This window comes from Octopus sinensis, linkage group LG23 (genome assembly GCF_006345805.1).
Source record: "Octopus sinensis linkage group LG23, ASM634580v1, whole genome shotgun sequence".
In the NCBI taxonomy this organism is placed as follows: Eukaryota; Metazoa; Mollusca; class Cephalopoda; order Octopoda; family Octopodidae; genus Octopus; species Octopus sinensis.
In genome coordinates this window covers 14236747-14254676 of record NC_043019.1, presented here as the reverse complement: position 1 = coordinate 14254676, position 17930 = coordinate 14236747, and the positions used below count along the sequence as shown (strand labels likewise).

Here is a 17930-nt window from a genome sequence, read left to right as displayed (position 1 = left end):
CGCCCTTGAGTATAATACGCAGGGGATTTTTAGGAGGCTGTACCTCTGAAAAACCTAAACCTTGTGTATAATACACACCCCTTCTCTAACTTGAATTGTGCATAATTAAGCCAGCATCACTTAGTCGAACAAACACTTCTGCGCATGCGTAATACAATAATGGTGATGTTCTTAACTGTTATATGGGAATGTAAATATGTTTGCAAACTGTTTTTGTTACATGTTATTCTGTGTTCTGAATACTTTTATTTTGATAAATGTTGCTTACTGCAAGTTATGGATGATTCTTTTATGACTTCATTGCTTTCAGGCTTAGCTTAAGGTATTTTCACGCCCAACATCTCAAAATGCGTCTGAATAAACATTGCTGGACAGCAAATAGAGACTTGGACATTGCTTAGAAAATATTTTTCATTTTTAACCTCGTATATAGAACGCACTAGGGATTTTGACCTTTAAATTTTTGGGGAAAAAATGCGGATTATACTCGAGGATTTACGGTATATTATTATTATTTAAAGCAGTTTGATTCAGCCCCATGCAACTTAAAAGTTTCATAGTTTATTCAGCTTGAAAGGGCTGGGTTTCAGTAAGAAGCCTATGACACTTTAAGTAACATAGGGTCAAATCAAACTGTTTTAAATAATAATAATAATAATGGTTTCAAATTTTGGCACAAGGTCAACAAATTTAGGGGAGGGAGTAAGTCGATTACATTGACCCTCAGTCCTCAACTGGTACTTATTTTATTGACCATGAAAGGATGAAAGGTAAAGTCAACCTTAGTGGAATTTGAACTCGGGATGTAAAGACAGAAGAAATACTGCTAAACATTTTGCCTGGTGTGCTAATGATTCTGCCAGCTTACCATAATAATAATAATGATTCCAAATTTTTGCCACAAGGGCAGCTTGGGTGAGGGGATTAAGTCGATTACATCAGCCCCAGTGCATCACTGGTATCTAATTAATCAACCCTGAAAGGATGAAAGGCAAAGTCAACCTCGGCAGAATTTGAACCCAGAATGTAGCAGCAAACGAAATACCTATTTTTTTACTACCCACAAGGGGCTAAACACAGAGAGGACAAACAAGGACAGACAAACAGATTAAGTCGATTATATCGACCCCAGTGCATAACTGGTACTTATTTAATCGACCCCGAAAGTATGAAAGGCAAAGTCGACCTCGGCAAAATTTGAACCCATAACGTAGCGACAAGTGAAATACTGCTAAGCATTTTGTCCAACACGCTAACAATTCTGCCAACTCACTGCCTTAATAATAATAATAATAATATATTTTTCCTGTGAATATCTCTGAGAAGGGAGGGAACTCTACAGCTCTCATTGAAGCGGTCGTTAAAGCCGGCTAGGCTTATCTCGCACTGTGAGATACAGCAAAGCACGAAATATCAATAAAGTATTCATTGCACTAAAGAGTGAAAGAAGTATTTATCTAGTAAGATTCAAAATATAAACATGCTTCTGGGGTTTTGTTGGTGGGGTTTTTGTTGTATTGAGTCTTGAAACCCACGGGTGCAGGCGGCATGGGTATGTGGTTTGCTTCCCATCTGCATGGTTTTTGTTAGAGTCCCACAGCATGACACCATGGGTTACAATTCTTATTTCTTCATTGCCCACAAGGAGCTAAACATAGAGGAGACAAACAAGGACAGACATAGGGATTAAGTCAATTACATTGACCCCAGTGCGTAACTGGTACTTGATTTATCAACTCTGAAGGGATGAAAGGCAAAGTCGACCTCAGTAGAATTTGAACTCAGAACGTAGTGGCGGACAAAATACCACAAATTATTTCACCCTGCATGCTAACGTTTCTAATTTCTTTATTGCCCAGAAGGGGCTAAACATAGAGGGGACAAACAAGGACAGACAAAGGGATTAAGTCGATCACATCGATCTCAACATGCAACTGGTACTAAATTTTTCGACCCCGAAAGGATGAAAGGCAAAGTCGACCTTGGTGGAATTTGAACTCAGAACGAAGCGGCAGATGAATTACCACAAAGCATTTCGCCTGGCATGCTAACGTTTCTGCCAGCTCACCACCTATTATGATCCTGGGTCAACTAATGCCTTGTAAGTAGATTTGGTCAACAGAAACTCAGAATGAACCCTCTCATATATAGATGTGTGTGTGCGTGTGTGTATTCTTGTTTTGGCATCACATGGTTGTTATTATTGAATGTCATCCATTCCCAATACTCTGCGAAAACATATCTGGCCATGGAGAAATATTACCTTGCTCGGAAACAGGCAAAGGTTGGTGACAGGAATAGTATCCAGCCATAGAAAATTAACCGCAATAAACTCCATCTGATCCATGCAAGTAGAGAAGAGTGGATATTAAAATAATGATGATGATACAAAAAAGTTTGTTATTTCTGTCAACAAAATTCCACTCCTACACACGCAATGTATGTATGTATGTATGTGTAATGGTAAATCCAGATGCTTTCTGGTTTTTCTTTTTTTCCCCTCGCTCTATCTGTTTTCTCTCCTCATTCCTTTCTGTAGAAGAACATAGGCTCAACACAACAAAGTCTTTTCCATTTTTCCTGAGCGTCAAACTTATTACACCTTATTTGATGTTCCCTCACCTGTTTCTGACTTGTCTTTTGCACAATATTTAACCATATACGTGCATTCTTTTATGTGTTTGTGCAGATGCATGCACACACACACACAAGGAAGTGCTGGAAGGTTTTTGGCCCTGGCTGTAAAGAAAATACAGGAGGATCAGTTAACTGTGATTTTATTCAACATATTCCCCTCTCAGATTTCCACACTTATTGCACCAGTCCTTCAGTTTTTCTAAGCCCTGTACAAGAACTCGGAAGGTTGGGCCACCAACCAAACCTTTCGTAATACCCTTAAAGCCAGGAACTTTTCAGCCCCCCCCACCTGTAAATATATGTGTATATATATATATATATATATAATATATATATATATATATATATATACCTGTGCCAGTGGAACATTAAAAGCACCATCCAAGCATGATCATTGTCAGGGCTGCTGACTGGCTCCCATGCTGGTGGCACATAAAAAGCACCATTCGAGCATAATCGTTACCAGCGCCACCTTACTGGCACGTGAAAAGCAACATTCAAGTGAGGTCGTTGCAAGTGCCGCTGGACTGGCTCCTGTGCAGGTGGCACATAAAAAACACATTTTGAGTGTGGCTGTCGCCAGTGCCACCTGACTGGCTCTCGTGCCGGAGCCATGTAAAAGCACCCCCTACACTCGCAGAGTGGTTGGCATTAGGAAGGGCATCCAGCTGTAGAAACTCTGCCAGATCAGATCGGAGCCTGGTGCAGCCATCTGGTTCGCCAGTCCTCAGTCAAACTGTTCAACACATGTCAGCATGGAAAGCGGATGTTAAACAATAATGATGATGATTTATACGAGGGGACACTGAAAAGTTCCTGGCTTTGGGTAAAAGAAAATACAGGAGGTTCAGTTAATGTTTTCATACAACATATTCCCCTCAGATTCACAACAGAATGAACACTGAGCTGTAAAACCTTGTGTCAGCCAAGTCCCCTGTGCAACCCAAGATAGCATGGTGAGGCCAGTATTAAATGAATAAAGTTATTTGATAATCGAAGACTATGGCAAAGATACTTCCTGAAAGTATTTGTAAAGGGAACGACCCAGGGCTGGAGGCGGGGGAGGGAGAGGGAAAGGGAGAGAGAGGGGAAGGGAGAGAGATATCAAGTCAGGTGGCTTTAATGATCAGAAGAAAAAGAGATGTAGAGTTCCCTCCCTTCTCAATGATATTGGCAGAGAAATGCTTGCGCGTGTATCTGCATGTGTGTGTGTGTGTGTGTGAGTGGGTTTGTATTTCCCTGGCCTTCATGTGTGTGTGTGTGTGTGTGCAGAGCCACGCCTGCATCCACATATATTTCCTTCTTGAGCTATAAGTGCAAAAAAAGGTCATGACCTTTTCGTGATACACAGGAGAATTCTAGAGAAGTGTGGATATGCTCGACGGTCATTGAGGCGTGAAGAATCTAATGTTTCAGGCTCTTGACCTTTGTCTGAGGACAGAGAGGGATGGAGGGCGGGGGGGGGAGCGTGTAGGAGTTGCAGGGAAAGTAATGTTGTCACTTGAGTTTTGAGGCAGCAATTGATGGAAGAATTGAAGAGAAAAGGCGGAGAGCTGGCAGAAATGCTTAGCGGTATTTCCTCTGCTGTTACGTTCTGAGTTCAAATTCTGCCGAGGTTGACTTTGCCTTTCATCGTTTCAGGATCGATAAATTAAGTACCAGTTGCGTACTGGGGTCGATGTAATCGACTGGCCCCTTCCCCCAAAATATCAGACCTTGTGCCTAGAGTAGAAAAAAATTGATGAGAAAGAACCATGTGGGAGTGATGAGGATTTGTGGGAGTGATATGAGGTTGTGGGAGTAATGTGGGAATGTGGAAGTGATGTGGGGTCGTGGGAGTAATGTGGGGTTGTGGGAGCAATGTGGGGTTGTGGGAGTGATGTGGGGGTTGTGGGAGTATTGTGGGGTTGCGGGAGTATTGTGGGGTTGCGGGAGTAATGTGAGGTTGTGGAAGTGATGTGAGGTTGTGGAAGTGATGTGGGGTTGTGGTAGTGATGTGATGCATAAAAGATGCCAAGTATACTCTCTGGTGCGGTTGGCATTAGGGAAGGCAACCAGTCATAGAAACCAAGGTGGCGAGCTGGCAGAATCGTTAGCATGCTGGGCGAAATGCTTAGCGGTATTTCGTCTGCCGCTACGTTCTGAGTTCAAATTCCGCCGAGGTCAACTTTGCCTTTCATCCTCTCGAGGTCGATAAATTAAGTACCAGTTACGCACTGAGGTCGATATAATCGACTTGATCCGTTTGTCTGTCCTTGTTTGTCCTCTATGTGTTTAGCCCCTTGTGGGCAGTAAAGAAATAAGACACCAAGCCCAAACGGACTGGAACCCGGTGCAGCTCTCTGGCTTACCAGCTTCAGTCAAACCGTTTTACCTACGCAAGCATGGAAAACAAACGCTAAATGACGATGGTGATGATGATGATACATTCCTTAAGTGTAGATTAGAAATAACTGGATAAGGTAGCTGTGTCACATGATCAAACCCACTTAATACACCTAAATCTCACTCGTACCATTTCATATCTGACATTCCATATTTAATATTTTTCATAATGTTACTTTCCAAGAATTCATTGCATATCTGTAACAAGATTCCTACCAACATCTGTTTTTCCCAGCAATTATTTCGTGGTAATTCAAACTGACCATTAGCTCCATGCTGACATCACTCAATTTATGGCGAAATTCCCAGCTGAGGACAAAATCCCCAAAAGTTATGGGAGCTGTTTTCCTCTTTGTATTAGCAAAAACAAAAATAAAATGAAGCTGAGAGTGGCTGTGTGGTAAGTAGCTTGCTTACCAACCACATGGTGGTTCCGGGTTCAGTCCCACTGTGTGGCACCTTGGGCAAGTGTCTTCTACTATAGCCTCGGGTCGACCAAAGACTTGTGAGTGGATTTGGTAGATGGAAACTGAAAAAAACTTGTATATATGTATGTATGTGTGTATATATATATATATATATATATATATATATATATGTGTGGTGTGTGTGAGTGTGTGTGTGTGTGTGTGTGTGCGTGTGTGCGTGTATATGTTTGTGTGTCTGTGTTTGTTGTCGCCAACATCGTTTGACAACCAATGCTGGTGTCTTTAATTCCCGTAACTTAGCGGTTCGTCAAAATAAACCAATGGTATAAGTACTAGGCTTACAAAGAATAAGTCCTGGGGTCGATTTGCTCGACTAAAAGGTGATGCTCGAGCATGGCCACAATCAAATGACTGAAACAAGTAAAAGGGTAAAAGAGATATTACAGAGCTATTAGTATGGCTGTCTGTCGCAAGTATGGCTTGGCATGGTCGACCATGCTTTAAATACTTGCTTTAGATGCCAATGTAATTACAAGCAGACATGGATACCCTCTTATCTTTCCTAGTATTGAGCCAGTAGAATATTTGGGATGGCTGGAGAGGTAAAGGGGGAGAGAGAGAGAGAGAGACAGACAGACAGACAGTTGCAACAACACACAAGTGGTACTAATTTTTAGCCGAGTAAAAGCAGAACACCCCTAACCACTAAGCCCAGGAAACCCAGGATCCTCTTTGGTCATGAATGACCAATGGATTGCACCTGGAAAGTTACCCTCCATGCACAAATCTGGGTAAGGTTGTTTATGGATGACCAGCAGTCACCCATGCATACCGGCCTCCTCTCTCCACACCACCAATGATATCCAAGGGAAAGGCAAAGGGGCCGATACAGCTTGGCACCAGTGACTTTGCTACTCATTTCTACAGCTGAGTGAACTGGAGCAACGTGAAATAAAGTGTCTTGCTCAAGAACATAACACACAGCCAGGTCTGGGAATCGAACTCACAAAGATCTCCTTTGGTCAGGAGAGACCATGGGATTGCACCCAGAAAAGTACCCTCCGAGGCACAAGTCCAGGCAAGGTTGTTTATGGAAGGACAGCAGTCACCCATGCATACCAGCCTCTCCTCTCCACGCCACCAGTGTTATCCAAGGGAAAGGCAAAGGGGCCGATACAGCTTGGCATCAATAACATCACAACTCATTTCTACGGTTGAGTGAACTGGAGCAAAGTGAAATAAAGTGTCTTGCTCAAGAACACAACACACAGCCCGGTCTGGGATTTGAACTCACAAAGATCTCCTTTGGTCAGGAGAGACCATGGGATTGCACCCAGAAAGGTACCCTCCGAGGCACAAGTCCAGGCAAGGTTGTTTATGGAAGGACAGCAGTCACCCATGCATACCAGCCTCTCCTCTCCACGCCACCAGTGTTATCCAAGGGAAAGGCAAAGCGGCCGATACAGCTTGGCATCAATAACATCACAACACATTTCTACGGTTGAGTGAACTGGAGCAAAGTGAAATAAAATGTCTTGCTCAAGAACACAACACACAGCCTGGTCTGGGAATCGAACTCACTATCACATGATTGTGAGCCCAATGCTTTAACCACTGAGCTACACATGTGTAATATACGAGGAAATGTGTATCTTCGTCTATATGAGAGAGACTCATTGTGATAACGTGTGTGAGTCTTTCGGTCCTTTTCGTTTAGTCAGAGGAAGAGAGAAGGAAAAATTTCCTCCACCACCTGTGACAGCATTTGCAGACCTTCCCAGACGAAATCAGTGGGACATAGTCTTCTTCTTCTTCTTCTATCGTCACACAAGAAATGTAGAGAAAAATAGAAGGTGACAGAGTTGATGGTTAAATCAGGAGATTGAAATATTAAAATTAACAAACAACCTACAATCTGTTTGGTGTCCTCGACTGAACATCTGTTGCAAGTGTACAAAGACCACGCTTAACAGAAGACTAAGAAACAGTTTTCACATGGACAGATTCAGCAAGATACCTTATCATGCCACTAAAGTACTGACTCCTATAGCACTTATTTCATGTGTATGTGTGTGTGTGTAAGACATGGTAGTCAAATGTGCTTCTTTATTGTTGTCTGTTTAACCCCGGGTCAGTCCAGTTTTGAGTCGACATATCTTTTATCATTACTTATCTTTTACCTTTAACTTGTTTCAGCCATACTGGGTCATTGCCTCGAAGAATTTTTAGTTGAATAAATGAACCCCAGGATGTAAACAAACCAACACTGGTTTTCAAGTGGGGGGCAAATACAGACACAAAGACACTCACACACATATATGACGGGCTTCTTTCAGTTTCTTATTTCTTTATTGCCCACAAGGGGCTAAACATAGAGGGGACAAACAAGGACAGTAAAAGGGATTAAGTCGATTATATCGACCCCAGTGTGTAACTGGTACTTATTTAATCGACCTCGAAAGGATGAAAGGCTAAGTCGACCTCAGCGAAATTTGAACTCAGAACGTAAAGACAGATGAAATATCGCTAAGCATTTTGCCTGGCGTGCTAATGTTTCTGCCAGCTCGCCGCCTTTCAGTTTCCGTCTACCAAATCCACTCACAAGGCTTTGGTCGGCCTGAGGCTACAGTAGAAGACACTTGCCCAAGGTGCCACGCAGTGGGATTGAACCCGGAACCATGTGGTTGGTAAGCAAGCTACTTACCACACTGTCACTCCTATGCTTACTGATTGTTTATTTTTGGAAGGATATTGTAGGGTAGGTGTGAGGGGCTGGATTTGGTTTGTTTGAATATAAAATAGGTGGAACATTTGAGCCAGATATGGCTAATCTAATCCTTTAGCTTTCAGATTACTGTCAAGTATTATGCTTATTTATCCACATCGTCTTGCAGCTTTGAGATTTCAGTGATGTATTTATTTATTTTTAAAATGGCATTGTAGGGTAGATGCCAGGGGCCAGATCTGGCAGATTTGAGCATAAAACAGCTGGAATATTCGGGCAAGATATCGTCATTTTAAATGCTAAAGGGTTACGAGATTACGATGTGATTTGAAGGAGATTTAACTGCTATTTCTAGTAGGTCAAATGACCACAGTTGGCCAGGTTGGGTGAGGGGTTGATTCAATGGTGTTTCTGCCCCACTCCCATCCTAACAAATACAAATGCCCTGTAATGTTATACGTAAATGTCACTGCTAATTAGCCTGTAATCAGGAATATGCTAAAATCTTTGAAATCAACTCGTTCCAGCTTCCATTTATCAGCAATGTATCTTGGTAAACAGTCTTTAAAAAGTCTAAATAGAAAAAATGGAGCATTTAGTTACAACTAACAACACTAAGTCTTCTTGACATACTTTTGACCTAAATATTGTTGAAAGGATAAAACAGACCCCTACACCAACCACAAGTTCACCACTATCATCTTTTGCATCTGCCATGAAGAAAATAGATAATCTAATGATTTAGGAAAAGTCTGTAATCATGTGTGTGAGTGGAGAGTCACATGGCTTAGTGGTTAGGGTGTTGGACTCACAATCCTAAGATTATGGTTTTTGATTCCTGTACTAGGTGGTCTGTTGCATTCTTGAGCAAAACACTTCACTTCTCATTGCTCCAGTCCAAAAGCACTCACTACACTCTCGGAGTGGTTGGCGTTAGGAAGGGCATCCAGCTGTAGAAACTCTGCCAGATCAAGACTGGAGCCTGTTGCAGCCATCTGGTTCGCCAGCCCTCAGTCATTCATCCAACCCATGCTAGCATGGAAAGCAGACATTAAACGATGATGTTGATAATAATTGATAATATCTGGGTAATAAAGATTTTAGAAATTTTTACAACCAGTGGCCTAGCGTATAGAAAAATATAGTCAATAGACTGTATATTATTCACATAAAATACAGTGTACATTTAAACACATTAAGAGGTTTGGCCTCGTTTATATATTTAATCTTTGGGGTCCCTGTTGATGAAGACTTCGCCTGGTAAATTATTTTATTTGCCAAAAGAAGTCAGAAACCATGGTCTAGGAAAGAGATGGTAAATGTTTTTATTCTTCATTCCCTTTGAGAATTTATCCCTAATTAGTGGTTTGGACTTTAGCTATTCTTTCTAGCATAAAGGATTCCTATGATGGAAACAATGTGTTTAAATGTACACTGTATTATATATGTGTATATATATATAATAAGTATATGTATTGATGGAAAACCTCTATAAATGGCTGATGATTGCTCAACATTTTAAAACTGTTGTAATACTTACAATGTTTAATAAAATGAATTAGCATGAAACGATCGTACCAAATTACCGAAGATATTCTTGTTGCTTATTTTGAGTATATATATATATATATATATTTACCATGTGAACTATGATGAAAAAATATGAGAAAGATATGGTATATAATTTTTTTTTCTTGTGCAGGGGTTCCTCGAGACATGTAATTTATTTTAAGGGTCGCGCAAGGGTAAAAAGGTTAAGAAACACTGCTCTAAACCACAACATGTGTGTCCTATGAGACACGATCACCATTCAATGCCCACTTTTCTATTCTTGCATGGGTCAGATGGAATTGTTTTGAGGAATGCATGAGTCTGTAACAATGTCAATAAAAAAAGAATCACAAAATTTCAATGAATTTAGAGGACTTCAAAGAAAAATTGTAAACATTAACAATAATGATAATAATAACTGCTGTCGCTGTTTTAGTCTTGTGTTGTTCATAAGCACTGAAATGGCTGCTTTTGTTTGCCTGCTTCCAGAAGCCATTCGCAGTTGAAATACATTTGAATAATTACGGCTTTGTTTATCGATGTTAAATGAAGTTTCCAGCAATAAACAGCTCGGCTTGAAGTGATTATTACCCCGTTGTTCTTCCATACTAACTCCTGTCTCTCACTTTCTCTCTCTCTCTCTCTCACTGACAGATATACATATACACATACATACAGTCACATGACTCACTGTCATCGTCACTTGCCATTATCATAAATCTTAATTCTGCTGCACCTTTTTAATTGTCACATGACCTCTTCACCCAGATTAGCACAAAGCCTTAATTCCAGTGCCAGCAGGAATGCTCTCTTACTCCATTGCCCCAACAAAGTGGGAATCGTTTTTCAGATGTATGTCATGTGATTGTTTTTATAACCGTTTTTATTGGTTGTTCTCAGCCAATTTGCAACAGTTTCTTCTTTGTCTTTCTTTCTTTCTTCAAGCATATATATATATATATCATTGACTGGAATGGAATTTTTTTAGCCATTTGATGAGAAAATTCAATCCATTAATGAGTCTGCCACTTCTGCACCATTGTGGAAGCCAAGAGAATTCTTGGGGCCAATCAGTTTATAATAATAATAATAATATCATCATCATCATCATCGTTTAACGTCCGTTCTCCATGCTAGCATGGGTTGGACGGTTCGACCGGGGATCTGTGAAGCCAGAAGGCTGCACCAGGCTCCAGTCTTATCTGGCAGTGTTTCTACAGCTGGATGCCCTTCCTAACGCCAACCACTCCGTGAGTGTAGTGGGTGCTTTTTACGTGCCACCTGCACAGGTGCCAGGCGAGGCTGGCAATGGCCACGGTCGGATTGGTGTATTTTATGTGCCACCGGCACGGAAGCCAGACGAGGCGGTGCTGAATAATAATGATGATGATGATTATGATAATGATGATGAGAAGAAGAAGAAGACGATGACGAATAATAATAATAATAATAATAATAATAATAATAAAAATAATCAGTGTTTTAACATTCTCTTTTTCATGCTTGCATGGGTTGGATAGAATTTATTGAGGCTGATTTTCTATGGTTGGATGCCCCTCCTGTCACCAATCCTCACCTGATTCTTGGACCTGTTGAATCCTGTCAAATAGTCTCATATCAGCATGGAACATGGATGCTAAGTGATATATACACACACACACACACACACACACATGTACACATTGGGCCAAATGCTTGGCAGCATTTAGTCCGTTTTTAATGATATAACCAACTAGCTCCCTCCCCCAAAATTTAATGAGTAGAAAGGATTATTATTATTATTATTATTGCTAAGGTGGCATCTGGCAGAATCATTAGCACACCTGACAAAATGCTTAGTGGTATTGCCTTCGTCTTCATGTTCTAAGTTCAAATCCTGCTGAGGTTAACTTTGACTTTCATTTTTTTTTTTGCAGGGTCAATCAGATAATTACCAGTGAAGCACTGGGGCTGATGGAATTGACTAACCCCCTCTTCCAAAATTTCAAGTCTTGTACCGATTACATAAAGGGATTATTATGCTGGGGTTTAAGGCAGTGAGCTGGCAGAATCATTAGAGCAGTGGACAGCATTTCTTCTGGCTCTTAACATTCCAAGTTCAAATCCTGCCAATGTCAACTTTGTCTTTTATCCTTTCAGGGTTGATAAATAAAAGTACCAGTGATGTACTGGGGATGATGCAATCAACTTGCTTCCTATCCTAAAATTACTGGCCTTTTGTCAAAATTTAAAGCAATTATAATGCTGGGGTTAGCTATAAATAAACCTGGAATTTTGATGGACATACCCGATTATTTTCATCCATTACTGTATAAATTTTTGGGGTCGATGACATAAGTACCAGTCGAGCACTAAGGTTGATAAAAACCAACTAGCTCCCTCCCAACAAATTTCATGAGCAGAAAGGATTATAAAAGTATAAAGCTTTTATAAAAGAATAAAGCTTTCCTTTCGTAAATTCTGAGGATTTATGAAAGGAAAGCTTTCTACTGTTCAGAATTTATTTCTTTACTACCCACAAGGGGCTAAACACAGAGGGGACAAACAAGGACAGACAAACGGATTAAGTTAATTACATCGATCCCAGTACATAACTGGTACTTAATTTATCGACCCCGAAAGGATGAAAGGCTAAGTTGACCTCGGTGGAATTTGAACTCGCCGAGGTCGACTTTGTCTTATACTGTTCAGAATTGTCAAAAGAAGCTGACTTAAAAAGTCTGAAAACAAACATGGACATTTAGGACAAACTTATGAAAAATGTTTTGGTTAGGTGAAGGGTTAAAGACAGCAGAGCATCCAGTCAGCATTAATGAGCCTGCAGTATGGTCATAGACCTCCAAGCTTGATAAGGAATATGTCAACAGTGGACAGTTACATCCTATCGTTAGCCTCTTTTATTTTTTTCTTACCTTGACAAGAGATGTTTCTAACTCCTTCACTCCACGATCTGGTCATTAACCTATCTCAAACACTTGCTTTGATGACAGATCAATTAACAAAAACAGTTTGAACGCCATCAGCTAAAAGTTTATATCAAAGCCTTCAGCCATTGGTAAGTTAAAGTTTAATATACGAAAACTTTCAAATGTCGGTAGTTTAAAGCAAACTTATTTATGCATTCTGTTATATTAGCATAGTTAGTATGACTGCTTTACTCAAAGACTGGGACTCTGGATTCTCATGGGTCTCATAGTTGGAAAGTTAAGTGAAGTGTTGTTATTGCTTCCAAGTCTTTCTAATTAAAGTTGAGTTATATACGATTAAAAATACCATCATCATTATTTCTTTTTTAAGTAATCTCTACAGGTTTTCTATAGAAATTAGAGTCAACACTGAAAGTTATATTTTGCATATGAATATCATCATCGTTTAATGTCTGTTTTCCGCGCTAGCACGGGTTGGACGGTTCGACTGGGGTCTGGGAAGCCAGGGCTGCACCAGGCTCCAGTCTGATCTGGCAGTGTTTCTACAGCTGGATGCCCTTCCTAACACCAACCACTCCGCGAGTGTAGTGGGTGCTTTGTAAATAATGTGATTGAGGAAAAGGAAAATAAGAAATTGGTGTATATGCATATTTCAGGACTTATTGTTGCTTCATCAGGACCAAATGCATATTTCAGGAGATGCAGTGCTGAAGAAAGAGCAAGAACTCCTGAAATATGCAACAGACACCCATTTCTTAATTTTCTATCTTTGATCATATTGTTTATTTAGATGTATTCATATATGAAATGTAACTTTTAGCGCTGGCTTTAATTCCTATAGAAAATTAGGAATTGTACATTTATCTTCCTGGGAGGTAAGACAAATTTTTCATGTTTGTTGCACACACATGTCTTTGCCAGTAAATACGCAGTGAAACTTTACAATAGCATTGCATTTGTATCAACTGCTATTTTCCAGTAAATATTGGTGCCTTGTTGTACCACTCATCTGTATTTATATATATATATATACACATACACACACACACACACACACATATATATATATATATATATATATATATATATATAAAAAATATAAATATATAGGCATATCTATCTATCTCTGTGTGTGTGCGTGCACACACACACAACAGGCTTTGGTCAGCCAGGGGCTACAGTAGAAGACAGTTGTAGATGCTACGCAGTAGGACTGAACACAACACCATATTTTGGGAAAGCAAGCTTCTTAAACACTAGCCAAGCCTACACCTTTTAACCACACACACACAGATTGAAAAGTGGTTGGATTTTTTTTTTTTGCATTGTCTGCCAAAATATAACAGAGACAATATAATGAAGGAGAGCTGCCAACTGTTTCAACAAAACACAAAGCCACAGTGTACAGTATTTAAGCAACCATCAGCACTAATAAACGCTTGACTGAAGGCTAACACTTTTAACAGAATTATACAGATTGTCTAACATATGGACAGATTCACTGAAGTATAGAAGAGAGATAGAGACTGCAGGCAGGAGAGAGAGAGAGAGTGTGTATTAGAAGGCTGTTAACTAAGCAAAGGGGTGTAGATTATTTGTAAATTATCAGATTTAGTGCCGGGAAATAAACAGCTAGGAAGAAAATTGGTGAAATATTAAAGGGTAAAGACCCCTTTAGTCAAGAATGACCATGGGATTGCACCTAGAAAGTTACCCTCCTAAGTGCAAGTCTGTTTGTGGAAGACCAAGTCACCCATGCGTACCAGTCTCCTCTCCATGCCACTGGTGTTGTCCAAGGAAAAAAGGAAAAATAAAGATCAATACAGCTTGGCACCAGTGACATTGCAACTTCATTATACAGCTGAGTGAACTGGAGCAATATGAAATAAAGTGTCTTGCTCAAGAACACAAAACAGCCTGGTCTGGAAATCGAACTCACAACCTCACAATTGTAAGCCTGACACACTAACCACTGCCACAACACAGCCTCGTCTGGAAATCGAACTCACAACCTCACAATTGTAAGCCTGACACACTAACCACTGCCACAACACAGCCTCGTCTAGAAATCGAACTCACAACCTCACAATTGTAAGCCTGACACACTAACCACTGCCACAACACAGCCTCGTCTAGAAATCGAACTCACAACCTCACAATTGTAAGCCTGACACACCATGCACCTTCCCAAGTAAGATATATATTCTCCGACTAAAACAGACCCAGTTTTAACTGTAACACCTTTATCTACCAAATCTTTGTATAATTAAAAAAACCAATAAAAAGAAGAAATAATTACAGCAATTAATATGTATAGATGGTAACTGTTTTAAAAATTAATTCATGTATTTACCTGCTGGAAGCCCTTTTTGCTCTTTGAACTAGGAGTTCTTGATAAAAATTCTCCAAGAGAAAACATCTTTGAAACATAAGCGAGATCTTACTGTGTACCGAAGCAAAGCGTTGAGACGTAATGACTGTTAACGATGTGATGTGATTAAAACAGGAAAATGATTTCTGTTTTGATTGTGAACTACTATTCGGTCAGCAGATTCGCCTCAGTTCTATCACCTCATCTCCCTAAACACCGGTAGCTATCTTAGCCTCACCTCAGCTGATAATTTGGCAAACTTGATAACATGAATCGTCACAAAAACAGATACAAAAAAATAAATAAATAAATAAATAAAAATAATGAATTTTATACAAAACACAGGTGCAGGGCTTGGCTGTGTAGTTAAGAAGCTTGCTTTGTAACCATGAGGTTTCGAGTTCAATCTCATTGTATGGTATTTTGGATAAATATTTTTTTTAACACAGCCTTGAGCAGGCGAATACCTAGTGAGTGAATTTAGCAGACAGACAACAAGCATGGCTGTGTGGTAAGAAGTTTGCTTCCCAACCACATGGCTCTGGGTTCAGTCCCATTGTGTGGCACCTAGGGCATGTATGTTCTACTATAGTCCCGGGCTGACCAAAGCCTTGTGAGTGGATTTTGGTAATAGTAGTGATATAAAAGGCAGTGAAAGTATGTGGCCTAATGATTAAGGTGTTGCACTAATGATTAGCAAGGTCGTGGTTTCAATTCCCAGACCAGGTGGTGTGTTGTGCTCTTGAGCAAAACACTTTGTTTCATGTAACACTGTGATCACTTTGGCACCTGATGTGTGGGACACTGTGCACCTGTTCAGGTAATGTTGACTTGATGGAGAGAGGGAGCTAATGTACAAGACAAACATTTGATCACTATAAGCAAATCACCTTGCACGGTAAGAAGTTGCTGAACCCTTACCTGTCATTTACAACAGGTGAGTCAACTCAGCTGAAAATGAGCACCAGCTGAATGTTGGGGCAATCCTTTTCTACTCTAGACACAAGGCCTGAAATTTTGGGGGAGAGGGCTAGTCAATTAGATTGACCCCAGTATACAACTGCTACTTAATTTATCGATCCTGAAAGGGTGAAGGGCAAAGTCAACCTTGGCAGAATTTGAACCCAGAACGTAACAACAGACGAAATACCCATTTCTTTACTACCCACAAGGAGCTAAACACAGAGGAGACAAACAAGGACAGACAAACGGATTAAGTCGATTACATTGACCCCAGTGCGTAACTGGTACTTATTTAATTGACCCTGAAAGGATGAAAGGCAAAGTCAACCTCAGCGGAATTTGAACTCACAACATAGCGACGGGTGAAATACAGCTAAGCATTTCGCCCGGCGTGCTAATGTTTCTGCCAGCTTGCTGCCTTTTGTTATATCCTGTATGTGTCTCTGGGTTAAAGTAAATGTGACTCTGGACGGTGTCTATGCCTGTTTATGCACATGTTCCAGGAACCGCATGTGAATTTCTATTCTCACTGAAACTCCGAGCATGAACACTTCAACAACAAATGACAGCCATGTGTCCATGCTATCCAACACACTTGTTCTTCCAGTGGGGGCATTTGTCAAAATTACAAACTGGATTTTTGGGCCACAGACAGAAACATCACTTTGCCTGCTGGAATGTTAGGGCTGTGGAGGCACATGGCCTAGTAGTTAGAGCAGCGGACTCACGGTCAAGGGATCGCGGGTTTGAATCTCAGACCAGGCGATGTGTGTGCTTATGAGCGAAAAACCTAAGCTCCACGTGGCTCCGGCAGAAGGTAATGGCAAACTTCTGCTGACTCTTTCGCCACAACTTTCTCTCACTCTATCCTCCTGCATCTTGCAGCTCACTTGCGACGGACTGGCGTCCCGTCCAGATGGGGAACCAATATGCCAAGGAAACCGGGAAACCGGCCCTTATGAGCCAGGTGTGGCTCAAGAAGGAACAAACAAACAACAATGTTAGGGCTGACTGTCAGTCATGGTTAGCATTTGTAAGGAACATGGTGGACTCATTGATTCGAGCTTGCTTGACCCATCCTGCAAATACAGGTGAACAGTACACCTGTTTGCGACTACGCAAGCATCTAAAAGAACTAACAAAAGCATAGTGTATATTATGAAACTGTACTTGTTCATGGATGATGGCTAGCTCTTTAATATAATCTTTATTATTTTACTTGTTTCAGTCATTTGACTGTGGCCATGCTGGAGCACCGCCTTTAGTCGAGCAAATCGACCCCAGGACTTATTCTTTGTAAGCCCAGAACTTATTCTATCAGTCTCTTTTGCCGAACCGCTAAGTTACGGGGACGTAAACACACCACCATCGGTTGTCAAGCGATGTTGGGGGGACAAACACAGACACATAAACATATACATACACATACACGACGGGCTTCTTTCAGTTTCCATCTACCAAATCCTTTGGTCGGCCCGAGGCTATAGTAGAAGACACTTGCCCCTGAGGTGCCACACAGTGGGACTGAACCCAGAACCATGTGGTTTGTAAGCAAGCTACTTACCAATATATTTCATAGTCTTTCTTAAATCTTCAGATTTCTATGAAAATAAAGAACTGGTAGCCTGTTCTTCATATGATAATATGGAATAACATTCTCCTACAATTTCTACTTGATGTTTACCTGATATGGAATCTACAACATACGCCAGACATGTAAATTACTGAACAATATACATACATTCATGATACAGAATATATTAACAGCTGGGTGAGTTGTTACAACATGCTAATGTTTCTTGGTACTCTTGGCTGCATCAGAATGAATTAAACTCCAAACGTATTGACACCTGACATGTTAAGTAGGCGAAATGGAGCATTAGAACTGTCTCAAATTGGAGAGAGAGAGAGAGAGAGAGAGAGAGAGTGTGTGTGTGTGTGTG

General features: G+C 40.6%; 1 protein-coding gene across 6 annotated transcripts in view; it reads right to left on the bottom strand.

Moving 5' to 3' along the window:
* Positions 1-17930, bottom strand: part of LOC115223496 (serine/threonine-protein kinase Sgk1) — a 241707-nt gene that overhangs the window by 113099 nt on the left and 110678 nt on the right. The window contains exon 1 of one of the 6 annotated variants that reach the window (XM_029794110.2): positions 15007-15124. The exons of 4 other annotated variants lie outside the window; for them this stretch is intronic. In XM_029794110.2, coding sequence (XP_029649970.1) covers positions 15007-15072 — 66 coding nt within the window. In that variant the 5' untranslated portion in view covers positions 15073-15124. Of the gene's footprint in view, positions 1-15006; positions 15125-17930 lie in introns of those variants that run through there. One more of the 6 variants, XM_029794109.2, reaches the window with a different exon arrangement.